A 27,782-nucleotide genomic window follows, 5' to 3' on the forward strand; every position below is an offset into this window, starting at 1 on the left:
AAATAATCGAGGTTTATGGTTATGTGGCCTTCTTCTATTGAATGGATGATGGTGAGTGCGAAGTTGCCTCCTTTGTTTACCCCTTATGTTTTCAAAATGGCGCCTCTACCTTGTGAATTGGGCGACATCCAAGTTGTAACCTTCAGATCAACACGCTATAACTATGAATGTATATTAATGAACGATGTGCAATTGCATTTGTTCAGATTTTGTTCAGCACTTTATTTACAAAATGTTTAACACAATAAAATATAACATTTCCATATCGTTACCATTTCATTATTTTCTGCATGGACTGTGCAACTTATAAAATAACATTTATAAATGACGTTAAGGTATGATCATTAGGCTATGTGCTGGTGTATTTAAGCAACATATTAACCATAAGGTTGACCAAAAAGTGTTCAATTCCCAATGATTATGGAAAAAAAAATTAGATGCCCGTCTTGTTTGCAGAGTATTTATTTTTTAATGAAAACAGAAATACACCAGCCTCACAAAATAACCTTGTTTGCACCAGTTCGAGCAAAAAAAAAAAAAAAAAACGAAAAAAGAGGTCAAATGGTTCTGCTCAAAATAATTTCTGCGTATAAATATTCTACACGAAAAGATAAATAATGTGTTACAAAATCGATAAATAATAAATATAATACTCAATCAAGATAAGTGTTTGTTATACAGTCTTGGAAGAAAATAATAAATAAAGGTACATTTTAATGAGAAGATTCGGTAGTGCCCATGACTAACAGACGACTTAACGAAGAGGCAATGATTTTTTTTCTTTCTCTACAAATCCCATCTCTATAAAGATGGATATCTATACGGTCAAATCTACAGAACTTACCTTCAAGTAATAATTTATAGAAATTGTTCTCGTTTTGCCCATATAGCTCCTCCGAGAACCAAACAACAGACTACAAACACCCCTGTGCATCTTCAACAGTCAAGAGAAATGGACCACAGCTATTATTAAAAATAATTACAATCATAGCAGTAATAGTAATATCAATAATAACAATACGGTATAATACGTTATGTTTCTCTCGGAGTGTAATTTTATAAATTCGTTTAACTAGTGAGGTAATAAAAAAGCGACATTGCGCTTGAGCACACAGATGAGATCCTTACAGATGCGTGAGTTTGGGCGCATCCTGCAGCCTTCCCTGAGACGCGTGGTGAGAGCTGAGGTCTGTGTATGTGGGGTGGGGGTCACACGGTCCGTGATGGTGGTTGCCTGGAATCTGAGCGGCACAGCTGTAGTCCACACTAGCGGATGAGGGATGGGGAAGATGACCGAGGTTGAACATAGGGCCCGAGGCTGGCATTGAATCAACGAAGTTCCCCCCAACATACACGGGACTGCCTTGTAAATTAGCATTGGCAAAGCTGCCGTTCCCTTGCATGCTGTGGTGGTCGTATTCTGTGGCCGGGTACCTTTTCTGTTGTGGTATGCAGCCGCCTAATGGCGCCGTGTAGGCTGCCAAGCCGTACATATTCTGTTGCGGTTTCGCGAATGACGGAGGAGATGGCGCGTCGTAGCTCAGGCTGTTTACATTTGGAAGCTGACCAGAATATCCAATGTGATTCGAACCACTTAGCGACGGGCTTCTGTCCGGAGAGTGTCCTAAGGGAGAGTGCATTATACCCTTCAATTTCTGATCTTTTTTGTACTTCATTCTCCTGTTTTGAAACCAGATCTTTATTTGGCGCTCGGTGAGATTGAGTAGATTAGCCATCTCCACTCTTCTGGGGCGACACAAGTAGCGATTAAAATGAAACTCCTTCTCCAGCTCAACGAGTTGGGCGCTGGTGTAAGCAGTGCGCACCCGTTTCGAGGCAGGGCCAGGCGGACTCTTGTCATCGCAGGATTCTCCTGAACATAGGCAGTAGAAATGTGCAATGCATTAATTGTTACACCACCTAATACAGCACTAAAAGGCCAAATAGAGACTACTGTAAACAAAAGAACATATTGGTAGTTGGCTGTATCCAAATGTAATTATATTTTACATACACAGGCCATACCTGCAGTTGTGCAGTTGGTGCTTTTCTGCTTTGAATTCTGACGGCTCTCTTTCATCCATGGGAAGATTTGCTTGGTGATGACTGGGGTGGCAGTGCTTGAGCCAGTGTTGCTGGGCGATTTCTTTTTTTGGGTGGAGTTGGTGTTAGGGCTGGGTGAGCTGGCTGCTAATGGGGCAGCCTGCTGTTGTTGCTCATTGATGTTCTCTGGCTGACTGTTGACCTGAATGGCACTTTGTCGCATACAACTGCCATTGATGTCTCCATTTTTATGTGATGGTGGCCGGACTGACGTGGTTTGAATAGAACAGACAGCATTTTGATAGTCATTCTCTATGCTGGAGGAGGAGTAGCCCTGATGAGCAGGACCATATGCAAAGGAGTCAGATTTAGGGTAGGGGTATCCTCCAAAAAGTCCAGCATTGTCATAATAAGTGGCTTTCTGCATTGTGTTCTGCAAGGTTCAAACTATGAGTGCCTGTCCAATTGCATGGACTCGTCAGTCACGTGATTGGAGCTTCCCACAGATTTTCTATCCTTTGACCTGCTAAGAAAAACCATCAGTCAGTTTGAGCAAAGATTTTAAGAATCAGTGTAAAACAATACTAGGATAACAGATAGATGTGTGAGGTATTCTGGAAGATGCATAACAGTGACATGCCACTTATTAATAGCCTCCATATTTGTGTTCATAGACATATTCTTTCTCGTTCAGGCTTAACCCACATTTAGGCTATCACCCCTCCTTATATCGTGGATCTACTGAATGTTATTTTACATTTTTTTTAATCCTATGATTTCATGCTAAAGATGGAAGAGAAAAGTTATATTGTTTTAATTATTATTTATTGTAAATACATTTAAAGCAGTAGTGTAGGCCTAGTATAGCGCAAACGCCGTATGCCCACCATCTTTTTAAGGATTTTGCGTATGCTCATCTATGAGTTAAGATACGTAGCCTATGGATGCTAGACTAAGAGCAGGCTTTTGGTCCGCACGGTTTTTGTTTATGTATTTATTTTTTTAATCTTTAAAAACAAAAAGTGTACAGATATTCTTTCAAAATGCAGGGAGTAGCGGAGTTGTTGAACTGAAAGCACGGGCAAGATAGACAGTCGGACTCAGCTGAGCAACCAATCAGCTGCGATGTTATATTTGCAAACCACTCATACTTTTCGTTTCCGTAAGGGGCGGTACATTTATAGCGTTACAGAGTATAATGCTGATGCGACAGCGGAGCTAACAAAATTTTACAAGTTCTGCTATTAAACTTTGTGAAAGTACTGACTACTTTTTGAGGATCTTCGCAGATGCTGAGATGTCAAGTAATTATATATATTTGCCTTTTACTTATATCACTGGAGCCTTTATTCCGTGAGGTCAAATAATTTCAATTTATGAGTAGCACAACAAGGAGTTTGCATGTTCTCCCCGTGTCTGCGTGGGTTCTCTCCGGGTACTCCGGCTTCCTCCCACCATCCAAAAGACATGCAGGCTAGGTTAATTGGTGTCTCCAAAAAAAATTGCCCTAGGTGTGGATGTGGAGGTGAGTGTGAGTGTATGTCTGTCTATGTGTGGCCCTGCGATGGACTGGCGACCTGTCCAGGGTGTCCCCCGCCTTTCGCCCAATGTTAGCTGGGATAGGCTCCAGCCCCCCGCGACCCTGTACACAGGATAAGCGGTTGACGATGGATGGATGGATGGAGTAGCACAACAATTTCACTATACAAAACACAGATAAGTAGGCCTACATTAAAGTAGCCAAAAATACATAAATAAAACAAATGACCACTAGTTCTTATTTATAGCAATATAAGATTGCATTTCTACACTCATATTATACAATGCTTAAAGGTTTATTATGTATTAGTATATTTATGTATATATATTTAGTTTATATTGTGTAATAGTAGCCTATTACCCATTTTTCTAGTAATAAAACGAACATTTAATCAAGCCTATAAATTAAAAAAGATATTATCAAGCTACCATATGTTTTTTGTGTACTGTACACCATGCAAGCAAGAACATTTCTTATCATGACACGCATTTTGAATGCCAATAATTAACTTTAATTATATTATATTAACTATAAATATATATATATATATATAGCCTTGAGCTAAGATTACCTCTCTTTAGCGTATATGGTCTCCTGTCTCTTTGGAAATCAGTTTTCAACAAAGGTGAACACAGTATCATTCTTGTTGGCTTTTGAGTAAATATCGTGTCTTATTTCAATTAACTAGCAACAAAGCTGTTAAACAGGCTAACAGGGAGGCAATTGGACGTAGTTGTCCTTTTCTCACTTTTAAATATATTTTTGAACTTTTTTAACGATTAAACATGCCCTGGTTCACCATATCAGTAATATTTCTTATGGTTTAATCTAACATCTTTAATCAGAGCATTTGTTTTCATAAACTTTCATATCTTGACAGTGCCTCTCATGTGCCAGCTCTTTCCAACCCCTTCTGTTTTTCACTTTCAGAACTTTAGGCAAGAATGCAACAAGAGGGTTAAAGTTTAACTTGAGCTAAAAGTTCCCCATTGAGAGAAATGAAACGGCAGCAGAAGGAGAATCAGCATTTCTCTTTGAACAATATCCCATTCTTTTCCAAGCCACTGCTCAATACAAGACGTCTTAGCTTTTTTTAAGGCTTTCAAATCTCGTTCAAGCCATAGAACAAATTATAAAATTCATCATCAGCTATGTATATCTCAAATAAATATCTCATAATGTAATGAAAAAAGATGTGCCATATTTTCCGCAAGGCTGGAATCATACATGTTAACTCTGAGACTATTTATTTAGAGTGAGTAAATAGCTCTTTCCCCTGTTTATTGAGTGTTGTATTATAGGTTTAATAAAACTCCTGGCAGGGCTCCATGAACAGTGTGTGTGCTGTCTTTAGGTGCTGTAATGTACAAAACATTCAAATCCCTTAAAGAAATATACTAAACGATGTTTTTTTTTTATTTAAAAATAAAGATTGTTATTTTGTGTGGGTTAGGTTTAGGGGTAGGGTTAGGCGGATATAATCTACAGTTCCTATCAACACACTCTCAATCTCACGGTGAAATCGTCAGGATTCGTAGGACTTTTCTAAATTTTGATTTTGTGCAAGTGCACTTGTTTGAATTCCAACGAATTTCACTTCAGCCAATGACGTCGCTGGACATTGTTTCCATCTGATATGCAACAATTACTTGCTTCTGTCACACACACCAGCTTCCTATCATGTTTACACACTCTACTGATTGGTTAAGTTTAGATAAGTTGTTTGGGAATGGGCATAATATAAATAAATATGTCCTTAACGCCTTGTGCGCAGAACTCACACTTACATCTTCATTAGACATCCAGGCATTTGCAAGTCCTTCGAGTTTATGGAACAACATTGTGCCAGACCAATCAGCCAACTAGTAAATTATGTACGAATTTACATGAGTATAAAAAGCCTTATGTCTATGGAGTGTCCTCATAAGTATAGCCGCACCAACACGTGTGTGTGCGTGCGTGCGTGCGTGTGTGTGTTATAATAATAGACTCACAATAACGTTTTTTGATAGCCTACCCAATTTTCAAATTAAAAAATTTCATTTAAATTGTAGCATATTATTTTTGCAGGTATTTTATTGTTGCATCGATTCCCTTCGGTTTAAGTTGTGAGGGTATATGAATCACCAATGTATGCTAATAAGATCACAAATGTTGTTCGTGGCAAATGCTCGGGTGCAATCTGGCACCTCTCCTACTATAACCCAAACATAGTTCTTTCTTTCTTTCTTTTCTTTTCTTTTTACCTTCGTCTTCTTTCTCCTATTCTCCTTCTAAAGATAGGCTTTCAGCCAAGAGACTGTAGCTCGCGTCCAATACATTAGTTATTAGACGGCCTAAAGCTCCACGCGATACATATCAATGCACCTGTCATTGTGGAACCTGACAAAATTTATGACTGGCCATGCAACAGAGGGGTGAGAAGAAAAGCACTCCTCAAGACTTTGTGCCTGTAAACTCTAAGCGTAGGAGGATGGCTGGGGGTAAGAATGTCCCGCTAAAGCCAGAGCGGACAGCCCGCCTGTATAAATCCAGCTACTCATGTCAAGTTCACACACTGTTATCCTGAAATGTTCTTAACCACTTGTAATGGAGCACGATTTTTCACAATTACGCGGAGAGCTGTGGATTTTGATAAAGGACATAGGCCTACTCTAAATCAAGAAAAGTGTGCGGACGGGAATACACGTTGCGCTTTGTTTTTTAGGTGATATAATTGCTTGTGCATCTTATACATTGTTTTAAGTGTAAATGTTGCGTTTGTAACAAATACGTAAAAATAGAACATTTCGCTAAGAGCTTCAAAAAGTGTATGAAATGAACAAGAATCGAAAGTTATTCTTAAATCAGTGTTACATGAGGTGTTTAAATAGAATGCATGTCATGTTTGAATTAAATGTATTAATTTTACAAGCACGTGTCCCCTTTACTGGCCCATATACAGTGGAGGTTATACGTAAAAAATGCAACAACTATTAATTACATCAGTAGAAAAGTCTAAAATATTAACACATGTTAAAGGAAGAAATCTCTTACCACAGTCTAATGCGTTCTCTCTCGTTCCACTCAAGCGATCTTCATAATTTGGACCGCGACCTGAATAATAATAAAAAGAAAAAAATATTGATCTTAATTGTTGATTGGAGTTTTCACCTATTTTTCTTTAGGATTCGACACGGAAGCTGCTAATAGATTCTAAGTGTTATCTATGGGTTCACCTATGAGTATCACATGATAAAGCTTTTTCAATTGCAGAATTATTTTTGTATACGGCGTGGTCTCCTATGACGAATTAACTTTCTCTCTCTGCCATCAACATTAACAGTTATTAAAACCACGCATTTATATCACCCATTTTGAATGCTGTGCTGAGTGTCCTAAACAAGTTTTTTTTTTTTAATGAAATATAATATGAAATAATGAATTTTAACCCACTACGATGTAAGGAATAATTGTACTGATTTTAAGAGCAATCGGGCTGTAGCCGAAAGAGAGAGAGAGAAAACTGACATAAGCGATTTTACACAAAGAGAAGCTGGCCAAAATATTTAGCACTCATAAGCCTTTTGGGTGACCTTTGGCTCCCTCTCCAATAACTCACTGATTAATGAACAACGGACGAAAGGGGTTCAAGTAAGTCACAATGCAATCCACACCACACAACTTTTTCACCGGCGATTTTAAAACCAAGCGAGAGCCCAAAGTCGACATTATAATCCACAACATGCCAGATGTTCCACTCTAAAAATCCTTTCGAAAACATGAAGCGAGGAAATAGGCTTTGTTATAGGCTTTGGGATTACTACTACTACTGCTACTACTACTTTTACCACCACCAACACTACTACTACTAAAGTTATTAGGCTATTATTTTTTACATGGACCGCAACAAATCGCAAATGACCGATTACAAGAGAAAGCCTAGCTTGTGTTTTAAGCTTGTGTGTCATGTTCAAAGTCTTTATTAATGGGATAAATGTAGCGAACACTGCGGCTAAACATGGTTTGCCTTTATCAGGCAACTGTGTTTTCGCCCACGGACTCCCACGGTAAGTTTGGGACTCATAATAGAACAATGGGTTGTTAAAATAATGGACTTGGGGTCTGTACAAATTTAAATGAATATCTGTTTCTGATTTGCATGAATTCGTCTGCTGCTTTGGAAGATATTTTTATGTATAGCTATAAAATTTACTTAAATTCTATATTGACAATAAAGTTTAAAAGGATGTCATGTTGCCGAGAAATATCATCTCACGATTATTTCGTCTGAAGGATCTGAAACAATTTTCAGCTTTTTGTTTAAGCCTCAACGTTTGCATGAAAATATTTGTCAGATATTGCAGAAAGAATTCAAAGTGCTGAATGTTTTGTGAAATACTTTTATTTCGTTTGCAAGTTTCATGTGGAAAATAGTGCACATATATTAATGATATATTATATATTGCCTTTTACTTATTGATATATTAATAACGTTATAATGGCTAGACAGAAAGTGGTAATTTGTTTAAACATCATATAGGAACCCGAACTCAGTTGCAGAGGAACTTAAAATAAGAAAAGAAAAAAAGAAAAGAATAATAGTTTAAGCATCATGTAAGATCTTAATGTGAAAAACGTTTTCAAACGTGTAGATTATCAGGTATTGCAAAGTATGCTGAGTGCCAACATAATCATAATTAGATCTCATTAATTCTTTGTTTAATTGATGCTAAATGCGTGTCCACGCCGAATTGAATTTCTGTATTTCATTCATTCAATGCACTTTTGCATGTTGGGATACAAATAATTTGGGATAAATGAGAAACAACAAAATACCAATACCCTAACTCACATATATCATGTCTAACAACGCATTGGCTATAACACAAATTAAAGTGATTAACGATCTCACAACGTGTGACACAGATGTTCCATTCATTTTCATGGCAAAGTCAGATGGTAAAATATGTGCATATTTAGCCTATAGTAAAACAGCATCTATAAAATGATATGAAGTAAAGTACCAAGTTAGCCTACTTACGTACTTATGGTTGCTCAAAGCTGTAAACTAGTCCCACAGATTTTCCTCAATGTCGTCAAATCTTACTTGCTTAGTTACTGGTAGGCGACGACATTAAGAAAGATCTGCTGCTTTGAATGGAATAAATCATATTTTTATGCCGGCTTCATGTAGACCCACTCTTAAAGGTTAGGTTTTGTCATGCAATTGCTTACCTGTGAATCAATTTATTATATAGTTGTGCTTATTAGTCTCAATATCTCTCGGTGCAGTTGCTCGGATATATCCTTCACCCTTTGTCTATGGACAGTACTGTCTTAAAACTGATCTCGCGCTTTTCCAGGCATTTCCATATACCAATGCAGACAGTATTCCCGAAAGAATGGGAAGCCAATCACTCAGCTACCAATAAAAAGCCAAGAAGGTGTTCTTATTCCAATATTACTAGCAATCAACTTCCCATTTGGAGAGAAAAAATAATATCAACGTTTACACAGGCATGCTCACCGAATGAGTCGGCATTAGGATATTTCGGAAACCTGTATCATGACAAATAAAGGCGCTGCCTTAAAATACAAGCATATTTGTTCACGTGATCTGGATCGCAGATTGTCCTGATTGAGGCTGTTACCCCAACCAGCTTCACCTCACAAATATATTTTAAAATCAAGATCACTAACGTTCAGACCTTTCCACGAAGCATTGTTAAAGCCCCACATATTTACTCTCCATTTTCAGTCACTGTATCAGATTGCTTCGGTATGATAAAAGCTATATTGTTATTTATTATGGGATTGAAACTTATATCTGAAAACAATTGAAATACAATTAAAAATTCAATTAGAACCTATGTGTTTATTTTGAAATACAAACAATTGGATATTCCTGTAAATATCAGATTTTTCTTCTGTATTTCACCTTTTTATTCATTTCTCTTTTTACATGTAATGCAGTGAATCGGGCCTATGGATCATACTGATCTTCGCAACAGCAACAACACTGTTCAGTGAATTTAAAATGAGGATTATTACATATGTAAGAATATTCGTTTTTTAAAACTGCTATAACTGATTGCACCAAAATGCATTTATTATAGGCTGTGAGACCCCATTAGTTATTGTTTGACGATTATGGTTTAGGCAATGACAGCAATGTATGACCTAGTCAGCCAGAGAGATTCATCAAAATCATTCCAAATTCTACACTGTTACCAAAGAAGCGTGGATTGATCTTTTTCGGTTAATATAAAGTGTAAACGTATGTACTTTATATGTCTGCATGTTGTTAATTTTGAATTAAAATATTAGGATTGTACTGCATGCTTTTTAATCACTTGTATATATATATATCAATGTCCTGTATACACTTTTGTAAACAAGAAGACATTATTTTGAGACGCTAAAAATGCATATGTATATATGCATTTTAACTACGTGGTATATATATATATATATATATATATATATATATATATATATATATATATATATATATATACATATATTATATGTAATCTCAGCCAATTAAAATGCTTGCTGTATGGGCGTTCTTCTGGATGGAAGGCTGAAGATGAAACGGTTGGGAACACAGCCGAGCGCAGGGTTGTCCTGAGGAGAGGATGCGAGTCGTCTCCCCTTGCAGCATATGTTCACGGGCTAATAAAAGTGAAAGATTTACAGTCCACGCCCGGCCCCCAACAGCCTCTCACCCTTTCAGGAATTACTGAGCATGATTTACAACGATGCAGATCACCGTCATCTCACTCCAACAGTTTAAAGCGCTTTAAGGATAAATCTACGATCATAACATACCATTAAAAATCAAAACAAGTGTGAGTATTGTGAAGTTTTTACTTTGTATACGTTAATTTAAATTTTCTCCTTTATTGTTTTGGATGGTTACATTTATTATATATATATATGTATTTTTTTTAATAATTATTGGTATCCAAAATCGACTTAATAGACGTCAATAACTACGTGGTGATATTTCAGGTAAAGACTGAATTTTACTATACGTCCCTTATCTATCTGAACACATACGTCCCCACAAATGGCCGGGAAAGAACAGCATCTCTGACGGATTATAAATCACAAAGAGGCCTTTGCTGAAACACTGGCGGCTTAGAAATAAACCAACCCAATTGCAATGGTCTTCTCATATCTCATACATAAATGAATCAATGACATTAACCGAACATTTTCTGTAGAAATCTGTCTTTTATGGTATATGAGTAAAATTGCTGTTCTGAACACTCTTTGTTTATTTATCAAGGTTTAAAATGGGAGCACAGCATCCTGAAGGTATATATATATATATATATATATATATATATATATATATATATATATATATATATATATATATATATATTAAAGCATAATGACTGTTGACCGCGAGGAAGACTGAATCAAAGCATAGCTTCCCATTTATCAAAATTCTGACAGATATGTTTATTCGCGGTTTCATTGCAAATATGAATCTTAAATGTTTACCTACCGAGCTTCCATTGGCTGAACGGCTGTACGAATGTGCCGTCTACGGTGGCGTGAGATACCAGACCGTTTGGATATTATTTTCTTGGATCTCTTCAGTTTTCAAGTCTGATAGAGTCCTCGCGATTAATGACGACGCCGTGTTTCTAGTGGACGTGCTGCATTAATTATTTAGACAGTCACGTGGTCAAACAAAAAAGATATAGAACGGAACTATACAGCGAAATCTATCTTGGGATGTTGGCAGCGCAGTTTGATATATCTTAACGGGTTGTCTCGATGGGTGAAGACATTTTCAGCGAACAGCTGGAAATCAAATATGGCCGTTTGAGAAGAATTGTGAGAGAGCCGGTAGTAGTCGGTGCAGTGTCATTGCGAATGAAACTGCATATCGCTCCCTTTTATCCTGTTCAGACATCCAGGTCAATGCAATGGAAATATTTCCCTGCCTGTTTTTGCACAACTTAGTAAAGAAAATGTGATATTTGTGCAACTATACAATGCATACTGATTGGTGTTTAAATAAAGCTATTGATTAATAATAATATAGCCTAATGAATGCATTCATTGACAGACTGCGTACAGTATGATTTAGTATGATTAGGTCGGCAATTTATCGTGTGTGTGTTTGGGTTGGGGGATATATATACAACATAATTCCCATATTGTTCTGATGACATTACTATTATTCTAAAATGTGAAAAATTGTAAAAAAAAAATAAAATAAAGACTGAGTAAGTAAACTTTTGAACGGCAGAATATATATATATATATATAGAGAGAGAGAGAGAGAGAGAGAGAGAGAGAGAGAGAGAGAGAGAGAGAGAGAGAGAGAGAAATGTATTCTTGACATATTATTTAGTTTTTTAATTAAAGTAATTAATATGTTGGCACAATTATATTTTTGTCTACAAAATAATTTAAGCATATACGCCTTCAGATCAAAAGGTTTTTAAGTTCATGACCCCAAACATTTGAATGGTAGTATATATATATATATATATATATATATATATATATATATATATATATATATATATATATATACTACCATATACTGTATATACATATATACTGTACATACATACATACAATTGACATTAGGCTTTTTACAAATAAAAAATAAAAATAAAACTGTTGTCAAAAAGCATTCTGGAGGTATAACAATGAAGTGCCTGTGAGTTGATGATTTGCCTATTAAGACTGCAGTAAACTTATTTATTTATTTTTTTACCTTCAAGGGTGTACTGTTATTCTTATTAAGTCCCTCTTTCCCCTTTCTCTCACTCTTTTTCTCACACACATACTGCATACATACAAACTAAACCTCCACAAGCGCGCGCACGCACACACACACACACACACACACACACACGCACGCGCGCGCACACATATACGCACTCAAGCACTAACTCACACAAAGGCTTGCTCACAGATTTTCAGTAATGATGGACAAATATTTTAGGCACACAAAACACAAATGAGAAAAGACCCAAACTAAGAGAAAATTGGTTTAATACTAAGGTTGGAAAATATTGAAAAAAATAAAATAAAAACTGTTTCTGCTATTTAGGATCAACAATAGTAAAAAAAACTTCTCAAGGGATCATATACCTGCTTTTGTGGCACATGAATGGATGTCGAGTTTATCGTGAAGGATTTGGCTGGATATATCTGGCAGAGTATTTGGAGTAGTAATAAACACATGGTCTTTAGTTTTAGCGTTCTTATGATGTTGTAACATAACACGTTGTTTAGAGAAGTATAACAAAGATTGCACTTAAGAGCTAAATTTTGCCCCAGCTCTGTGCAAGACTCTTGGTCTGTAATGAGATGGACTGTGATTCAATTGTGGAATTAATACAATCGGAATAGCCAACTCGTAAAATATGTTCGGATTTTCAGACCGCTTGGTTGTAACGATAAATTATAGTTTCTCATGCAAGTCTCTAAAAGGCATGTTACCCGGCGTTACAAGCGGTCATAAAAGCAAAGATTTGCAGTGAGAAATATATTTCTTGAAAGGAAAAAAGTTGGTGCAAGCGTCTGAAAGAGCAGGCTGAATGCCCTGCAGGTCACGAGTTTGGAGGTCAGTGCCTGCGGCTCAAATGCGTCTAATGCAACAGAAACTGTGTCCTCTGGGTGAACCTGCCCGCAAGGCTTTTGTCGAACTTCTGTAAAAATACCTTTTCATGCTCTCAACGTGAAGGCTTCAGTGTGAAGACTTTTTCGCAAAGGATGTGCGCCTCGTGGTTTTGTTTAAGGAGACAAAGACACCAAAATGACAGAGCGTTTAAGTTTAATCACTGCTGGAAAACTTCTCACATTTCAGATATATCTTCAATCCCTTTTAAAAAAAAAAATTATAATACCTGCATGAAAGTGCTTAATAAAACGTGAATACTCGGACTTTTCCAAAACAATGAAATTTCTAATTTCAACACAGAAACCGAAGCAGTTTGTGATACCTTTGCATGATCTTTATTTAATTATTGCAAAATATGCTTGTAAAAAATGTGCACAAAACACAATAATAATAATAATAATAATAATAATAATAATAATAATATGTATGTATGTATAAGAACGCACTTCAAATGAATTTGATAATTATGGAACGTAGAACACGAAAGGTTTAACGTTATATTTAATAAATAAAAGGTTCAAACATCTTGAGGACTAAAAGTGCATCTAAAATGCAAGATAAAAAAGCTGCTATAAAATAATTTTAGGTGACACCTCGAAAACAGATATACTGCTTCGTTTTTTGTAGTTCTATTGTATATAATGGCGTCAAGCGGGATAAATGGTCGAGTTAAGGCATATTCAATATGCTCTTATGTATTCTAGTCAAAAAGAGACACATTTCTATGGATTTTATCGAAATAAACTTAGAAACGCATGCTTTCTGAAGAATGATGCTTTATTGAAAACGTTTTTTTTTTTTTTTTTTAAGTAAACCTTTAATATGGCGCGCACAATAGGCGAAGTTAACGGAAATTTCTTCAGTTTCTACAAATAAATAATTTCCCAGGCAACGAAATATTTGTTCTTAACATTAACTCATATCATGTATTTTTATTACTTAATTAAATCGACTTAATTTCCAAATATATATATATATATATATATATATATATATATATATATATATATATATATATATATATATATATATATATATATATATGTGTTGGACATTGCCTTGCTTAATTTCTTTGTGATAATTCAGTTAAGACAAAATGATGTGCCATAGGCGCAAATTTAAAATAAATTGTTTAAAAATAACAGAAGGGTGATTAAAATACAGAGGGAATTTATTAAATGTGAATAGCTTTACTAAAACGAACCATGCTCTCAAATTAATTTTGCAAGTTTGTGTAAAAAAAAATCGAGAGTTGACTAACATTTTTACTGTACCTCGAGGTGTCATGTTAACCATCATTCGATGCCCCATATCCTCTTTGCTTCAGTTGCAAAGAGTTACAGTGATGGAAGAATTGAAATGTGAGGGGTGGAGGGGGGAGGGGGGTTGACGCATATAAGTCTTTTAAACTGCATTTAGTCAAGGTGTGTGCTTCTGGTTCTCAGTTTTTGGCACTTGTGACCAACATGTCACGTTTTGCTACCATGCAAAGTCAAAAGAAGTATTGTCTATTAAATACAGTTCGTACATCTGGAGGGAGGGAAAGATATCCACTTATAAAGTTGTGATCTCTGTTTGGTTGTCCTTCTGAGCGTGTTGTGCATGCTGATTTCCAGCTGATGTCGATCTTCCTTTCGTGTTTGGTAGTTTGTGGTCTTTTTTCCATTTCATTCTTCTGTTCTGAAACCAGATTTTAATCTGTCGCTCGGAGAGACAGAGGGTATGCGCGATCTCGATACGACGCCGTCTTGTTAGATACCTGTTAAAATGAAATTCTTTTTCTAGTTCCAGAACCTGCTGTCTTGTGTAGGCTGTCCGAGAGCGTTTGGGTTCCGCTCCTGTGTAATCCGGGTTCACTGAGAGAGAGGGGGGCAAACACATTTAGTTAAAAAGTGAAGAAAAAAAATATTTCAAATGAGAGAGCGCTCACAAATATGTTCACTTGTGTGAAATCGGTTACCATTTAAAATTCAACTAATCTTCTCGTTTCATTCAATGCATATCAAAGTTTATCGTGGCTAAATTATTCAATACATAGGTTTGGGCCAAGTGGACTCCCAATATTGCAAAACCGGCCAACACAGCTAGCGGCCTATTTCCTTAGCAATAAAAATTTATGGCTGGTGTAATTGGCGGCCCCTTCTGAGGAACCCATAAATATTTCATTGAATGGTTTTAAGTGTGGCTGAACGGCAGAATGGGGCTGGCCTACAAGCAGACAGTAACGAGAGTTAATCTTACCCGTAGTAATGTGGACTTTCTTCATCCATGGGTAAACTACAGCAGGCTGCTTGGCTGGTATCCCGTTCTGGCTCTTTGTGTTTTGTTGTTGTCCACAAGTCCTCGGTCCCGCTATTTGGACCGCAGGACACTGCTCTGTCTGTGCGGGGAAAGGGCTGGAGTGGCTGGCTTGATCCTGCACATGACCCCGCGGCTGCACCGATGAGCTCTGGACAGTGTTACAGCTGTAAGGCTGTTCAGAGTAGTTTGACCGTGAATAGATCCCGGGATGCTGGAAATCTGTGTCCCGCGATGGACTGTAGTACCCTGGGCTCTGTTCAGGTATATAACTGTTCTGAGAATATTCCTCACAAGGAGGAAATTTTGGATCCACATACTTGGAGTTCACCATGTACGAACTCATGGCCATTAATTTCTGAAGGTAGAAAATACTAATTTTTCTCGAGTTGTCTTTTTTTCCTCCCTCCATAAAGCCCTCCTACTTGCTGTCAACTGAATAAAGTTAGGCGCCCATGTGACCATCTTGGCCAATCGAGGTGGGGGACTCCATCAACAGAGCAGAAGCTGTGTTAACCTAATAGCTAATTTCACAAACTTCACATTATCTCTCAATTAGGATGACTACAATATTACATTTCATTGATGAAATTACGTTGCATGCATAGGCTATATTGATCCTCCGTGCGTAAAAATAAAATAAAAATAAAAAATATCCCGCTCTGCTTGTGTATTTAGACCCAGTGCAGTGCGCATTGTTAAGGTGAATGATCTCTGGGCACTATAAACATGTAATGATATCATTTAAAAACATGTCTAAGAGTCGCATGTATGTGCATGTGGTCCAGAGAGTAAATTAATATTCAACTAAGGTAAATCAAACTCATCCCAGGGATTTTGGCTGGTAAAAACAAAACAAGACAAAAGATAAAAACGATCCAAAGCACAAAAAGAGGCGCATAAAGCCAGTGGACAATTGATGGAGACCGTCTTTGTGATGTAGAGGTCACTCAGAAGTTACTGGAGTCTCATCGTTCCACCGCTTCTCATCCTTTCAGTTCGCTGTATAGGGCGCCCTGGTTCGCCATCAATGTGTCGTGCCAATCAATAATCAAACAGCACATAAAAGAGAATAACCGCTTGGAAGCTCTTAAGGTAACGTCAGGGAGCAAAATGTAATAGCGCACATGGATTTGCAAAGTTTGGTAATATTCATAAAAAAAATAATTGTAATGTTCATTTTTGAGAGAACAATTTTATAGCTACACAAGGAGTATGATTTTTGTGCTTTGTTTGTCAAAAGGTGGTTGAGAATTTAATTTTGAACAGGTAAAGACAACATCTACATTACCATACTAGAAGCAACTCTCGACTGATCAATGCAATTTGTGTCAAATCATACACAACGTATCATATAATAAAAAAAGTATAATACAAGTAAAATAAAGTATTCATCATATAATATTCCAAATCGTACGAAATGTGTGATGAGCTTACATTGTCCAACGCACATATTAATAATTTTACATATAGCTTATTATCAGCATAGAAAGCAAAAACATCCAGTGGTCAAATAAACAAGACAAAGTTTTATTCGAGGTTCTTGCATCGACCATATACTCCCCTAGAATCGAATCTGTGACTGTAATATTTCCACACAAATTCGGTTCTACAGGGTATATATAGACGACGGCATGTGTGTCTAACTCTGTCAATAATGTCTTGGGAGAAAAAAAAAAGGTTGAAATATCTGAAATATAGTGATGCCGCTATTGTCTGTCACTTAAAAAAAAAAACTTGTAGTTCACTTCCAGTGTTTCTGTTATTTTTTTCCACTAATAAGGATTTTCCATCAAGAAGAAATCTTCAGACGGAGGCCCGTTAATTTTTATTTGTTGACTAACCTGACTAATTCTTTCACATGAAATAATGCAACACAACAGAAATGATATCAAAATAGGTATGGGTTGAGGGCTTCTCGGTTCTCACTGTGAGATGTTGTCAGGGCAGTCAAATTGATCAGGTGGCCTGCCTTAAAACTGTCCTGTTTGGATACCAAGAAGAAGCATATAAAGGAAGGGTAAAAGGTCGAGAGGTCAAACCGAATCATTTACAACACACATCACAAAGTTTCATTTTTTTTTTTTGCAGGTCGACAGTGGTGGCGGAAAAGCACTAAAGTTCATTGACAATACATGACCTCCAGTGAAAACCAGCTCCTGTGGCCCTTAGCACTCGCGGTCACTGGAGTCAAGGTACCTCAAAAATTGCCAAAAAAAAACAATACAAAGTAAATGTAAGTATCAAAAACTCATTTTCAAGTATTAACAATTTTCTACAGGTAAATGTAGAATCGTTTAATATTTCTTAAACTTCGTGTGAGCTTATTTTCCCAAATAATGGTTTACGATCATTTTTAACAATAAACAGACACACAATTTTAATTAAAATAAGTAGTTTGTTAAATTTGTTAAGCATGTATTTTAATGGTGTTAAATTATTCTGCACAATTCCTTTAGAACGTTCAAGTGCTTTGAGCTCTTAGGACGAAAGGCAACTGATTTAAAATATATTTCACTTTTGAAATTTTGCAGGGCGTCCATCCTTGCTATTATATATTTTTTTAATTATTTTTAGTCATTAATTTATGCATACATTTATATTTGCCGCATCTGGATTATGTGCGTTTCAAGTCATCAGTATTTTTATTTTTGTTATAGACAGCTTGACCTGTGTTTCACCTTGTTTCGCGACTTGTTCAGGCGGGTCAAAGCCGAGTTGCTGAAGAACAAAAGAATGAGAATGTCACCATGTGCCGTGACCTCTTGTTTTAAAATGAATCCAAACTCCTGCTATTTTTTATATATAACACACGGGCATGTACATTGGATTTTATCGGTATGAACCAATTTTTTTTCTTCTTACCTTAACATAGTTGGATATTTGTCAATGTACTTTGGTCGTGGATTCAGACGGTCATTCATGTTTACCCACATTTTAATTAATATTTTACTTAAAACCATTCACAGAGAATTAATGTTTATGTCAACTAATGAAATACACTATCAGTCTCTAAAGCCACGAAATATGATAAATCATTTTAGAATGTAAACATTTATTTTAAAATGAATTAATTTAAAACTGAAATTTAATTGACAATAATTATCAGACAAAACTCTTAACTATTGTGTCTTATTTATTTGTAATTGTTCAATTTTCTGTTTGTCTTAATTAGTAAGATTTTACAGTAGGCACACCGTTTGGCCTTTTTTGGCGATTCTTTTAAGACCATTTAATGCAGGCTTTGTTGAACAAGTCTTTCGATTTTTTTTATTAATATGAAAACGTGTCGAAAATAGATATTATATTTAATATTAAAAGTACACACATGCATTCATAATTATATATACGGGGTTAAGTCCAAATTAGCAGTTTCTTTTGCATGGGGGCGCTAGAGAGCTAAACAACAATATCTTAGAAATTAAGCCTATTAAAAACTTCACTAAAAAGCAATAAAAGCGCTTGTTTTCATTGACTTCGATGTTTTCAAATAACACTGCACCGTCCAATAATGCGAAATACAAAAGATGTAAATAAGTAACAACTAATTGCAGTTCAAAAACTAAGACAAAATGATGACGGGAAATTTCATCGTTTTTATACATGTGTAGGTCCTTAATGAAATTAATTAAAAATCCAAAAATAGGCTTTGATAGCCATAGAAATGAAAATAGCCTATATATTGTGCATTTTTTAACAAAACTTGAATTCGTGTTTACATGGAAAGTTCTACTGAGCGACGATAGCATTTTTGTATGTAATATGGCGCCACAACTGCACCAAAACCGGACTACTGCATAATATTTACGTCATCTTCATTACAAACCTGTTTTTTTTTTTCTCTCTCGCTCTCTCTCTCCATAGTTATCCAACCATCCAAAATCGTGCACAACCACGCAATAGATGTTCACAGAAACAAATTCACACTGGTTTACAGGCTGACTATAAGATACCAGAGTAACTCATGGCACAATTCAACCCTGCACAAGTTCAGTGACAAGTACCGAAGACAAACTTACCTTCAGAAGCCGGCTTCTCACGAAAAGCGCATCGATATTGTGTATCCATGATCTCAACAAACGTGTTGTCTCTTTCGTCTGAGCAGTGATACTCGGATCTATTCTAAACGGTCTGAACGACCTTTCTAATATACAATGTGAATTATATTTTGGCTTGTCAACTCCCTGGCCATAAAACAAAGTTTAATGGCATCACGTGTTTCCCCACAGCCATTCATGACAGCGCGCGGGTGCCATAAATAATCCTGAAGTTGCACTTATTCAATAATGGCGATTACTCTGATCTCAAGAGGAAATAAAGACACGGGGTTCAGTTTGCATTTACTGCACAGAGGGAAAAACACTACACTGTCAACACCAAGAGATTATTTCATGATCCAAGTATAGGGTAATATTTCGGCAAAGGCTTTAATAACTATAATTTTTACCCATGCCTTTTCTCCACTTTGTTCTTTGTTTTGCAACAGCTCTCTCTCTCTCTCTCTCTCTCTCTCTCTCTCTCTCTCTCTCTCTCTCTCTCTCTCTCTCTCTCTCTCTCTCTCTCTCTCTTTCTCCGCGGCAAATTAGGTGTTTGTGAAATCTCTGACGTGTGAACTAATGTGAGTGTTTTTCCGACTGTAAATTTAAGGTAATAAAACAATAAAATACATCCCTGGGGAGAGCCATACATGAACCAGCGTGAAAAAACACTAGCGCCATATGGCGAGTTCTCGACTTCTGTCAACTCACAAATGCCAATTGGGTAGGTTTTTGTGAGATATTAATGTAACAGTAAAACTTTTTGGAAATATAAAATTCGAATTCGATTTTTTTTTTCTTCTATAAAAGTCCTGCCACACACCAACCCACACACAACTGTTGGTACAGCTATCATTATGAGGACTGTCCATAGACATCATTATTTTTATAATGTACGAACTAGATTCTATCCCCTAATCCGACCCCTAAACCTAACTCACAAAAAACTTTCTGCATTTTTACATTTTCAATAAAACATCGTTTAGTATGTTTTTTAAGCTATTTGAATTATGGGAGCACTAGGAATGTCCTCATAAATATAATAATACCCTTGTAATTACCAGTTTGTAACCTAAAAAAAAAGTCCTCATAATATTCCCCCATTAACATATATACTAACTATTTTTCCATGCCTCTAAAAATCAGCATTTCCTCACACAATAAGATAACTTTAAGTTGTCACGTGTCTGGAACAACCAATCACAGTCACAGGATCACAGGAAATGACCTCAAGGAGAGAGACGCAGATAGGGGACAAGCAAAGTTCCAGAGTGTTAGACAACAGCACCACCTTCCGGCCAAAAGAGAAATTCCCCAAAAGGTGTTTCGGTAAATGTTCCACATCGTGGAAGATATTTATTTATTTTTGTGTGTGTTTTTGAACGTTATGTCATCCTGTGGGCTGCGTAGACAGCGATAGGTCCCTGAAAAACTACAGTGAGATCTTATTTTATTTCACTGGCGAGGTTTCACTTAATATTTACCTAAACAGTTTTACAATTATATTTTTTCACAGTTTCTAAAACAACGAAAATATTGATCCTCACTAATATGGAATTGACACAAAAAATAACACAAAGCAATCTCAACAACATACAAGACAACTGTACCTTATTACTAAATTATACGACAAGTTTTGAGGTATCTTGATCTCGCTGACACTATTGTGCACAAAAACAAATTGTGGTTAAAAAAGTCTTAATGATTGTATTGAAAAATGTAGTGGTTATTTTAGAATAATTGAATCACAAAGTCAATGAGAAGATACTGGAGTAGAATGTTATAAACTGTAAAAAGGGGTGTCAGTTTAAGCTTGCACACACACACCGATATCTTCTGGTGTTTGTGTGCTAGTGGGACAGCTGTGGGTTGGTGGACATTAATTGAATGTGTGTATATGAAGAGAGTGTATTATTTCAATTCACTATTAGCACGCATTTATATTTAATTATTTGTGATAATGTGTATTCTGTGTAACTGAATTTAGCTCATGAGTTGATGAGTTGCAAACGTGTTGGTTTTAGTTTGCTCGTGTGTAGGCCTACTCTTCTCTTCTTTTGCCGCATTGCAGTGAGGTTGTAAATACCTCTCCAGCGGCCTGTCAGCTGACTGTGAATTACTGTCTTTGTTTCGCAGACCCTTTCTCCTTGCCCAAAGAACTGCACCATTCTCACCATTAAGGAAGACATACTTTACAACGCATAACAACTGCACCTCCAAAAAAAAAAGAAGAAAAAAGATGTTTAAACATTCAACATTTGCTCGCCCTCTCTCTCTCTCTCTCTCTCTCTCTCTCCCCCTCTTTCTCTTTCTCTCTCTCTCTCTCTCTCTCTCTCTCTCTCTCTCTCTCGCTCTCTCTCTCTTTCTGCATATCAGTGAATATGTATGTTCAATAGATTTAAAAATGCATTAGAAAAAAAAAAATATTCAAAACTGCTTACATTTCAAGTGACACGACGATTTTATACATAGTGGATCATATTTATGTTTCACAGTAATTATGGGTGGTATGGTTACGTGTGCTTAAATTAAGGCCATCTAATAAAATGAGTGGAATTCATATGTGAAGATCGTCAGATAAAAGTTAGACTATACTCTAATTTGACCAGATTTCTAGGTTTAGTGCATTTTAAACAGGAAACGTTTTATTTTATTTTTTTCGATTGCAAAAGACTTATACCATGTACATTTGTTTATCAGCCTGTCTGTGTCACTGAATTATTAAATTATTACTGCTAACCAAACTGTCGGTCCTGTAGAACCTCACACTTACACGATGGCATATGTGATGAGTATATGTAATTTCATGAGATATAAACTTACCAAACAAAGCCAAATAATCCATGTCTTCCCTCCTGCGCTGCTGGTGAATATTTTGAAGCATGTTTGATGTCAAATGTCCAGTACTGTATGGCTATCTCTGCTTAAAAATGAAACGCTTGTATAACACATCTAGCATCTGAGAAGTATACGTGAGTAATGAACATTACCAGAGCTCTGAGTTTGTCTGTCTCGATCTCTCACACAGAAAGCAGTAAACGCAAATATATGAGCACACTGTGGAATTGGAGTTAGAGCCTTTTGCCACAGAATGAGGTGCAAAAAAAAAAAAAAAAAAAAAAACGCTTGGTAAATCAGGAAGAGGGTCATGAAGACGTTTGCCTACACATGACCAGTGGCATCCAATTACAGGCGAAAACGGCTCATAAAAAGATCTATTACAAAGCTGTAAATTGTCTTTTAACAAAAAGGAATCAGTGTTGTCGCAAAGCAACCCAGTTTTTTGAACATAATGACGGAGCCAGCTGCTCTTCTTCGGCAAAGAAAATATTACCACAGACATCTGCTAAGAAAGATAGCGAGAGAGAGAGAGAGAGAGAGAGAGAGAGAGAGAGAGAGAGAGAGAGAGAGAGAGAGAGAATTTGTAGACACACCTTTATTTTCATTTCTGCTCTTCTATGTAAAGAAAAATATGTATGATAATTAAATGAGTTTAAAAAATTTATAATTATTTTGTTGACACGTTTAGCGTTGATTTTCTTCATGTTTTAAAGAAAAAAATAAATTCAGTCAAACGCACAAAACATGTGCACATTATCTATGGTAATACATGTCTAAACCGTGAAGAAACTATGCATATAGAGAATTGTCTCTAAAATATTTTCTTGTGTGAATGTGAAAATAATAATTGATCATTACCCTATATATTAATTCTTATGTATTAATATATATATATATATATATATATATATATATATATATATATATATATATATATATATATATACTTTGTTGTTGTTTTTCAGACAAAAATATCATTGCGACATTTAGAAGATGGTTCTTCGATGTGCCTTGAGGAAAAATAATTATGAACTAATCATTTGTGCAGCACCAGCTATTAATATCAACTTAATTTATATTTCTTTAATGGCAACTCGAATATTTATAGCTATTTAGCACTGGCAGAAATATGGCAAATTATTATTTACAGTAATTTATAGTTTAACACATTTGACCGCACATTCTACTTCAATCATTCTGCATCTTTTTTTTTTTTTTTTTTTTTGCGTGTGGGACAAAATAACTGGTACTAATGTGCAGGTCTGTGGAAGTGTAAGAAGGCCAATATACACCAGATAAACAGTATAATTTTTATATATATAAAAACTGTCGTTTTATTTATCAAGCAATTGTAAACATGTAGCCTATTACCTAAAATAATACCCTTTATGAGGAAACGTATTTTTAAATCACTTTGTTCATGCTATGTTTTATTTACAAAGCAAAATCGAATATACACAAAACGTTTCCAGCTAATTTTATCAAACTTCTCGTTTATTCTTGATGCAACAGTTGAAAAGCTGCGGTTTATTTGGCATTTGTAATGGTGTTCTTTATGTTAATGCAAAACAGTGTGTTTGTGTAAATACGTTCAAAAATGAATAAAAACTGAACATAAAATTCAGAAATTGATCAAAAACTCAGCTTCATTATCAGCTTCATTTGGGTATGCTTCAAATGTCCATTATTCTCAAAAATGTATAATTTTCCTCCTAGCATATTAACCTCATAATTGCTCGTAAAATGAGAACGCTATTTGAGGAAGAAAATTAAGTCCTAAAAAACACTTGAAAGGTAACGCATTGTCTTTTCAAAATCAAAGAGAAACCACAGTCATTTGAAAACAGATTTCGTGAAAGACAACCTTGAGGTCTCATCCAAGGGAACCTCTGAGAAGTAGGCGAGTGCTGATTTAGTCGCGCTGGTTTAGCCAGTATTACTTCCGGACGATTTACAGGTTCGGTACTGTAGCGGCACAGCATCTCGCAGTGTCGTAAAGACCCGAGCTGTCTTGGTAAGTTATCGTGTGCGTAAAATTTAGAGCGGTCCCGGTGACACGTAATTCCACCAGTGTTCGGCTGATGACTGGCGCTTCATGTCACAGGTTTCACAAGCGGATAAAATTATTGGATCAGTACTAGCCGTCTCCAAACTGCTACATATGCCTTCCGTTCAGCATGTTGTGGAAATTTTGATCCATTGAAGTAAATGCTTCTCCCGGTGTGTGCTGCGAAGAGTTGACAAAGTGAGAACTCATTGATGGCGTCAGGTCGTAACTAAACAATGCCAGTGGAATTAGATATGATTGAGAACTGCTGTTTTTGAATGGCATATTCGGTGAACAGACCCATGGCCAAATAATGCATCAGCGAGTACTCCAGCATACCTCAAACCACATTTGCTTTAAATTTGCTATTTTCCATTAATGTTTTGTGGCTTTGCGAATGTGTATACCTGTTTGGCGTCTTTTAACTGTAATTTAAGTAATGTTGTTTACTTATAATGACAACAGAAACATAAAATAGTAAGCATTGTTGCTTTGTTAACCTGAATTTCATACTAAGATGAAGTAGGCTACATTTTGGTTTGAGTCTTTTTTTACGTATTAACAAAACTTTTTCTATCATAAATGGGACTATGGGCCTAAGTCCAAATTTTACGTTTTGTTTTTGTCAGTGTGTGTGTGTGTGTGTGTGTGTGTGTGTGTGTGTGTGTGTGTGTGTGTGTGTGTGTGTGTGTGTGTGTGTGTGTGCTTAATACGCAAAAAAAAAAAAAAAAAAGAAGAAGAAGAAAAAGTATGAAAAAAAGGTGTTTTTGTTGTATGCTATTCGAGTGCTGTGATGTTGTTGTACCTCGCCCAACGTTCCAACAACTTTGTCTAACATTATTTTAAGGTTTGGAACAAATATTGTAAACAAAACGTTAATGGAACATCCTTATAACGTTCTTAACCTTAAATCGCGGTCTACTAACGTTAAGAAAACTGACATTGACTGACACTGACATAAAAAATACATTTTCATATTCCCGCAACCACAATGTAATGTTTGGAAAATCTTTTCAGAACAGACGTTTACCAGCTGGGAGTACTGCTAGTAAATGTTTTGGGTTTTTCTGATATAGCTTCTTCTGATGACACTTCTGATGATTTAAAAAAATAATAATTGTTTCAAAGAGGAAGTAAAGTAAAATAATGTTTTCGTTTGTATCTCTAAAACTCGCTTAGCCCATTGTTCTTTGTCATTATCAGCAGCACGCAGGTCAAGATTTCGTATTTTCCTCTTTTATGATAACCTCAAACCTGTTCCTAACAGAGACACATTATACATTTATTAAATGTAAAACATCTATACATCCATATCTATCTAGCCCATACAGTGCATAGTGAGCTATACTGATTTTTGGACATTCTCGATTCTTGTTTTTTCTCAGCCGATAGTTAAAGAAGAGATTAATTGTTGTATGTACTCCGACAAACGACCAAAAGTCAGCACGCCCGAGATACCCGCGTACTCCAACCTGATTCCCGAATCGTGTTCCGTTGACAGTCCAGAGATTCCGGTACCTGGCTATTTTAGACTAAGCCAAACTTATGCGACGGCGAAAACCCAGGACTATGACAACGAGATGATGAGCTCAAACACGACGTTAATGCAGCTGAACAGGGTGACTCCAAAAGCGCAGTCAACGCCCTTTGTCGAGGTGGAAAGGAAGATCCCGTACGAACGGGAAACCAGGAGCTCTTCCCCGGCGCAGAGTCCAGAGCCCAAAGCCAGCACACAGGAGGAGAAGAACAGCTCTACTGAGGCATCTGTCTCCAGCCCTGAATTGCCACACAGGGAAAGGAAAGGTGGGTACAATAAAGGATTAATCGCGTCTTGGTGTAATACGAACGCTTCAGCATCATAAAACCCAATATAAAACACAAACAACCCGAAAGTCGTAATGTTTGATGGGAATCTTACTCAAGTTGTAGTAAAAGGCTTAACAGGAAACGGCGCTGTGAGAGCATCAAATACATTTTGTTGCAAGTGACATAGAGGCATTCAACTTTGATCAATATAAGCAGTCTCGGTGAAATGTATTTGTGACTTTGTCTGCACAGAATGAGGACCAAAACAACAACAAAAAAAAAAATCTTATGTTGGGACCTCTTTCTCTTTCATTTTATATTTATTAATACACTCTTTGGTTGAATAGCATAGTTAGGTAGTATCAGCTTTATGGTGTATTTAGTTTGCTGTTCTTGTTTGAGAGTTTGAAAAAATAGCATATTTTAAAACTACTTTGCTTTTAACCTTTTATAACATGGGGTCATTAAACTGAAACTAAGTTAAACTAAAGACAGACATGCGTGTTACCGTAACTTTAATTTTGTATATATATATATATATATATTTAAAAGCACATAAGGTTTAAAGATATACACTTGAATACTGGTAAATTTGGGTGGGAGTGATATTGTGTGACACTTACTGCTTGTTACCTCATTTCTAATGCTCTATAGACAAACCTTTATATGTCTTATATTTATATTTATTTTATCCAAGGAAAAACTCAGGCCGTCTTCATTTTCCTATTGTAACCCAATGCGAGTCAGTCGGCGGCTCAGTTGTGCTGTTGAATCATTGTCTTTTTGTTTTGCAGAGCCCAAAAGCGACACACCGACTAGCAACTGGTTAACTGCGAAGAGTGGAAGGAAAAAAAGATGTCCATATACAAAGCACCAGACCTTGGAATTAGAAAAAGAATTTTTATTCAACATGTACCTGACTCGGGAGCGCCGTCTAGAGATCAGCAAAAGCGTCAACCTCACTGACAGACAAGTGAAAATCTGGTTTCAAAACCGCAGAATGAAACTTAAGAAGATGAGTAGGGAAAATCGAATCCGTGAACTTACCTCCAATCTCACATTTTCGTGAGCATGCGAACAAGTGTACTTCCTAAAATCACCCCCTCCTTTCGGCCCATATAGTCTCCTGTATAATGATGACATGAGGGCAGTGGACACTGTTTGGGTTACTTTCACGTTCCAGTATTGCTATTTGTGGGTACATTATTGTCATTTGTTGCTACATTCTTGGTTACATTTAAAATGTGAATTGCCGTGTAATTTTAATATGTTCCACAGGGTATAAAAGTGTTGTTAGGATTTAACCTTGTTGGGTGTGTCATTTCCAGAGGGGACAGAGCTAAACTGTCCCAGAAACTGATGTGCCTAAAAAAAAAAAATGCTTTGAACATGAAAGCACATTGACAGTGAATAGTGTCCATTCTTCCTACAGTAAAGTGGACATTTATCTGGCATCATTACATATAAAAGTTTCTGTATATTGAATGTTTAAATATGTCTTATCAGTGCATGTTTGTGGCATGTGGT

At 36.2% G+C, this 27,782-nt stretch overlaps 3 protein-coding genes across 3 annotated transcripts; 1 reads left to right on the plus strand and 2 right to left on the minus strand.

Moving 5' to 3' along the window:
• Positions 1 to 264: 264 nt before the first annotated feature.
• Positions 265 to 22,631, minus strand: LOC127654851 (homeobox protein Hox-D3a). The gene is made up of 4 exons (XM_052142350.1): positions 22,385 to 22,631; positions 6,620 to 6,679; positions 2,026 to 2,566; positions 265 to 1,873 (listed from the first exon to the last, which is right to left on the minus strand). Exons 3-4 carry the CDS (start codon positions 2,468 to 2,470, stop codon positions 1,125 to 1,127), a joined length of 1,194 nt encoding a protein of 397 aa, XP_051998310.1. The 5' UTR covers positions 2,471 to 2,566; positions 6,620 to 6,679; positions 22,385 to 22,631; the 3' UTR covers positions 265 to 1,124.
• LOC127654857 (homeobox protein Hox-D4a) lies at positions 14,289 to 15,936 on the minus strand. Its single transcript, XM_052142361.1, has 2 exons — positions 15,468 to 15,936; positions 14,289 to 15,082 (listed from the first exon to the last, which is right to left on the minus strand). Exons 1-2 carry the CDS (start codon positions 15,934 to 15,936, stop codon positions 14,781 to 14,783), a joined length of 771 nt encoding a protein of 256 aa, XP_051998321.1. The 3' UTR covers positions 14,289 to 14,780.
• On the plus strand, positions 17,660 to 27,782 carry LOC127654550 (homeobox protein Hox-D10a-like). Its single transcript, XM_052141758.1, has 3 exons — positions 17,660 to 17,719; positions 25,772 to 26,252; positions 27,050 to 27,782. Exons 1-3 carry the CDS (start codon positions 17,660 to 17,662, stop codon positions 27,322 to 27,324), a joined length of 816 nt encoding a protein of 271 aa, XP_051997718.1. The 3' UTR covers positions 27,325 to 27,782.

Source organism: Xyrauchen texanus, chromosome 14 (genome assembly GCF_025860055.1).
Source record: "Xyrauchen texanus isolate HMW12.3.18 chromosome 14, RBS_HiC_50CHRs, whole genome shotgun sequence".
NCBI lineage: Eukaryota > Metazoa > Chordata > Actinopteri > Cypriniformes > Catostomidae > Xyrauchen > Xyrauchen texanus.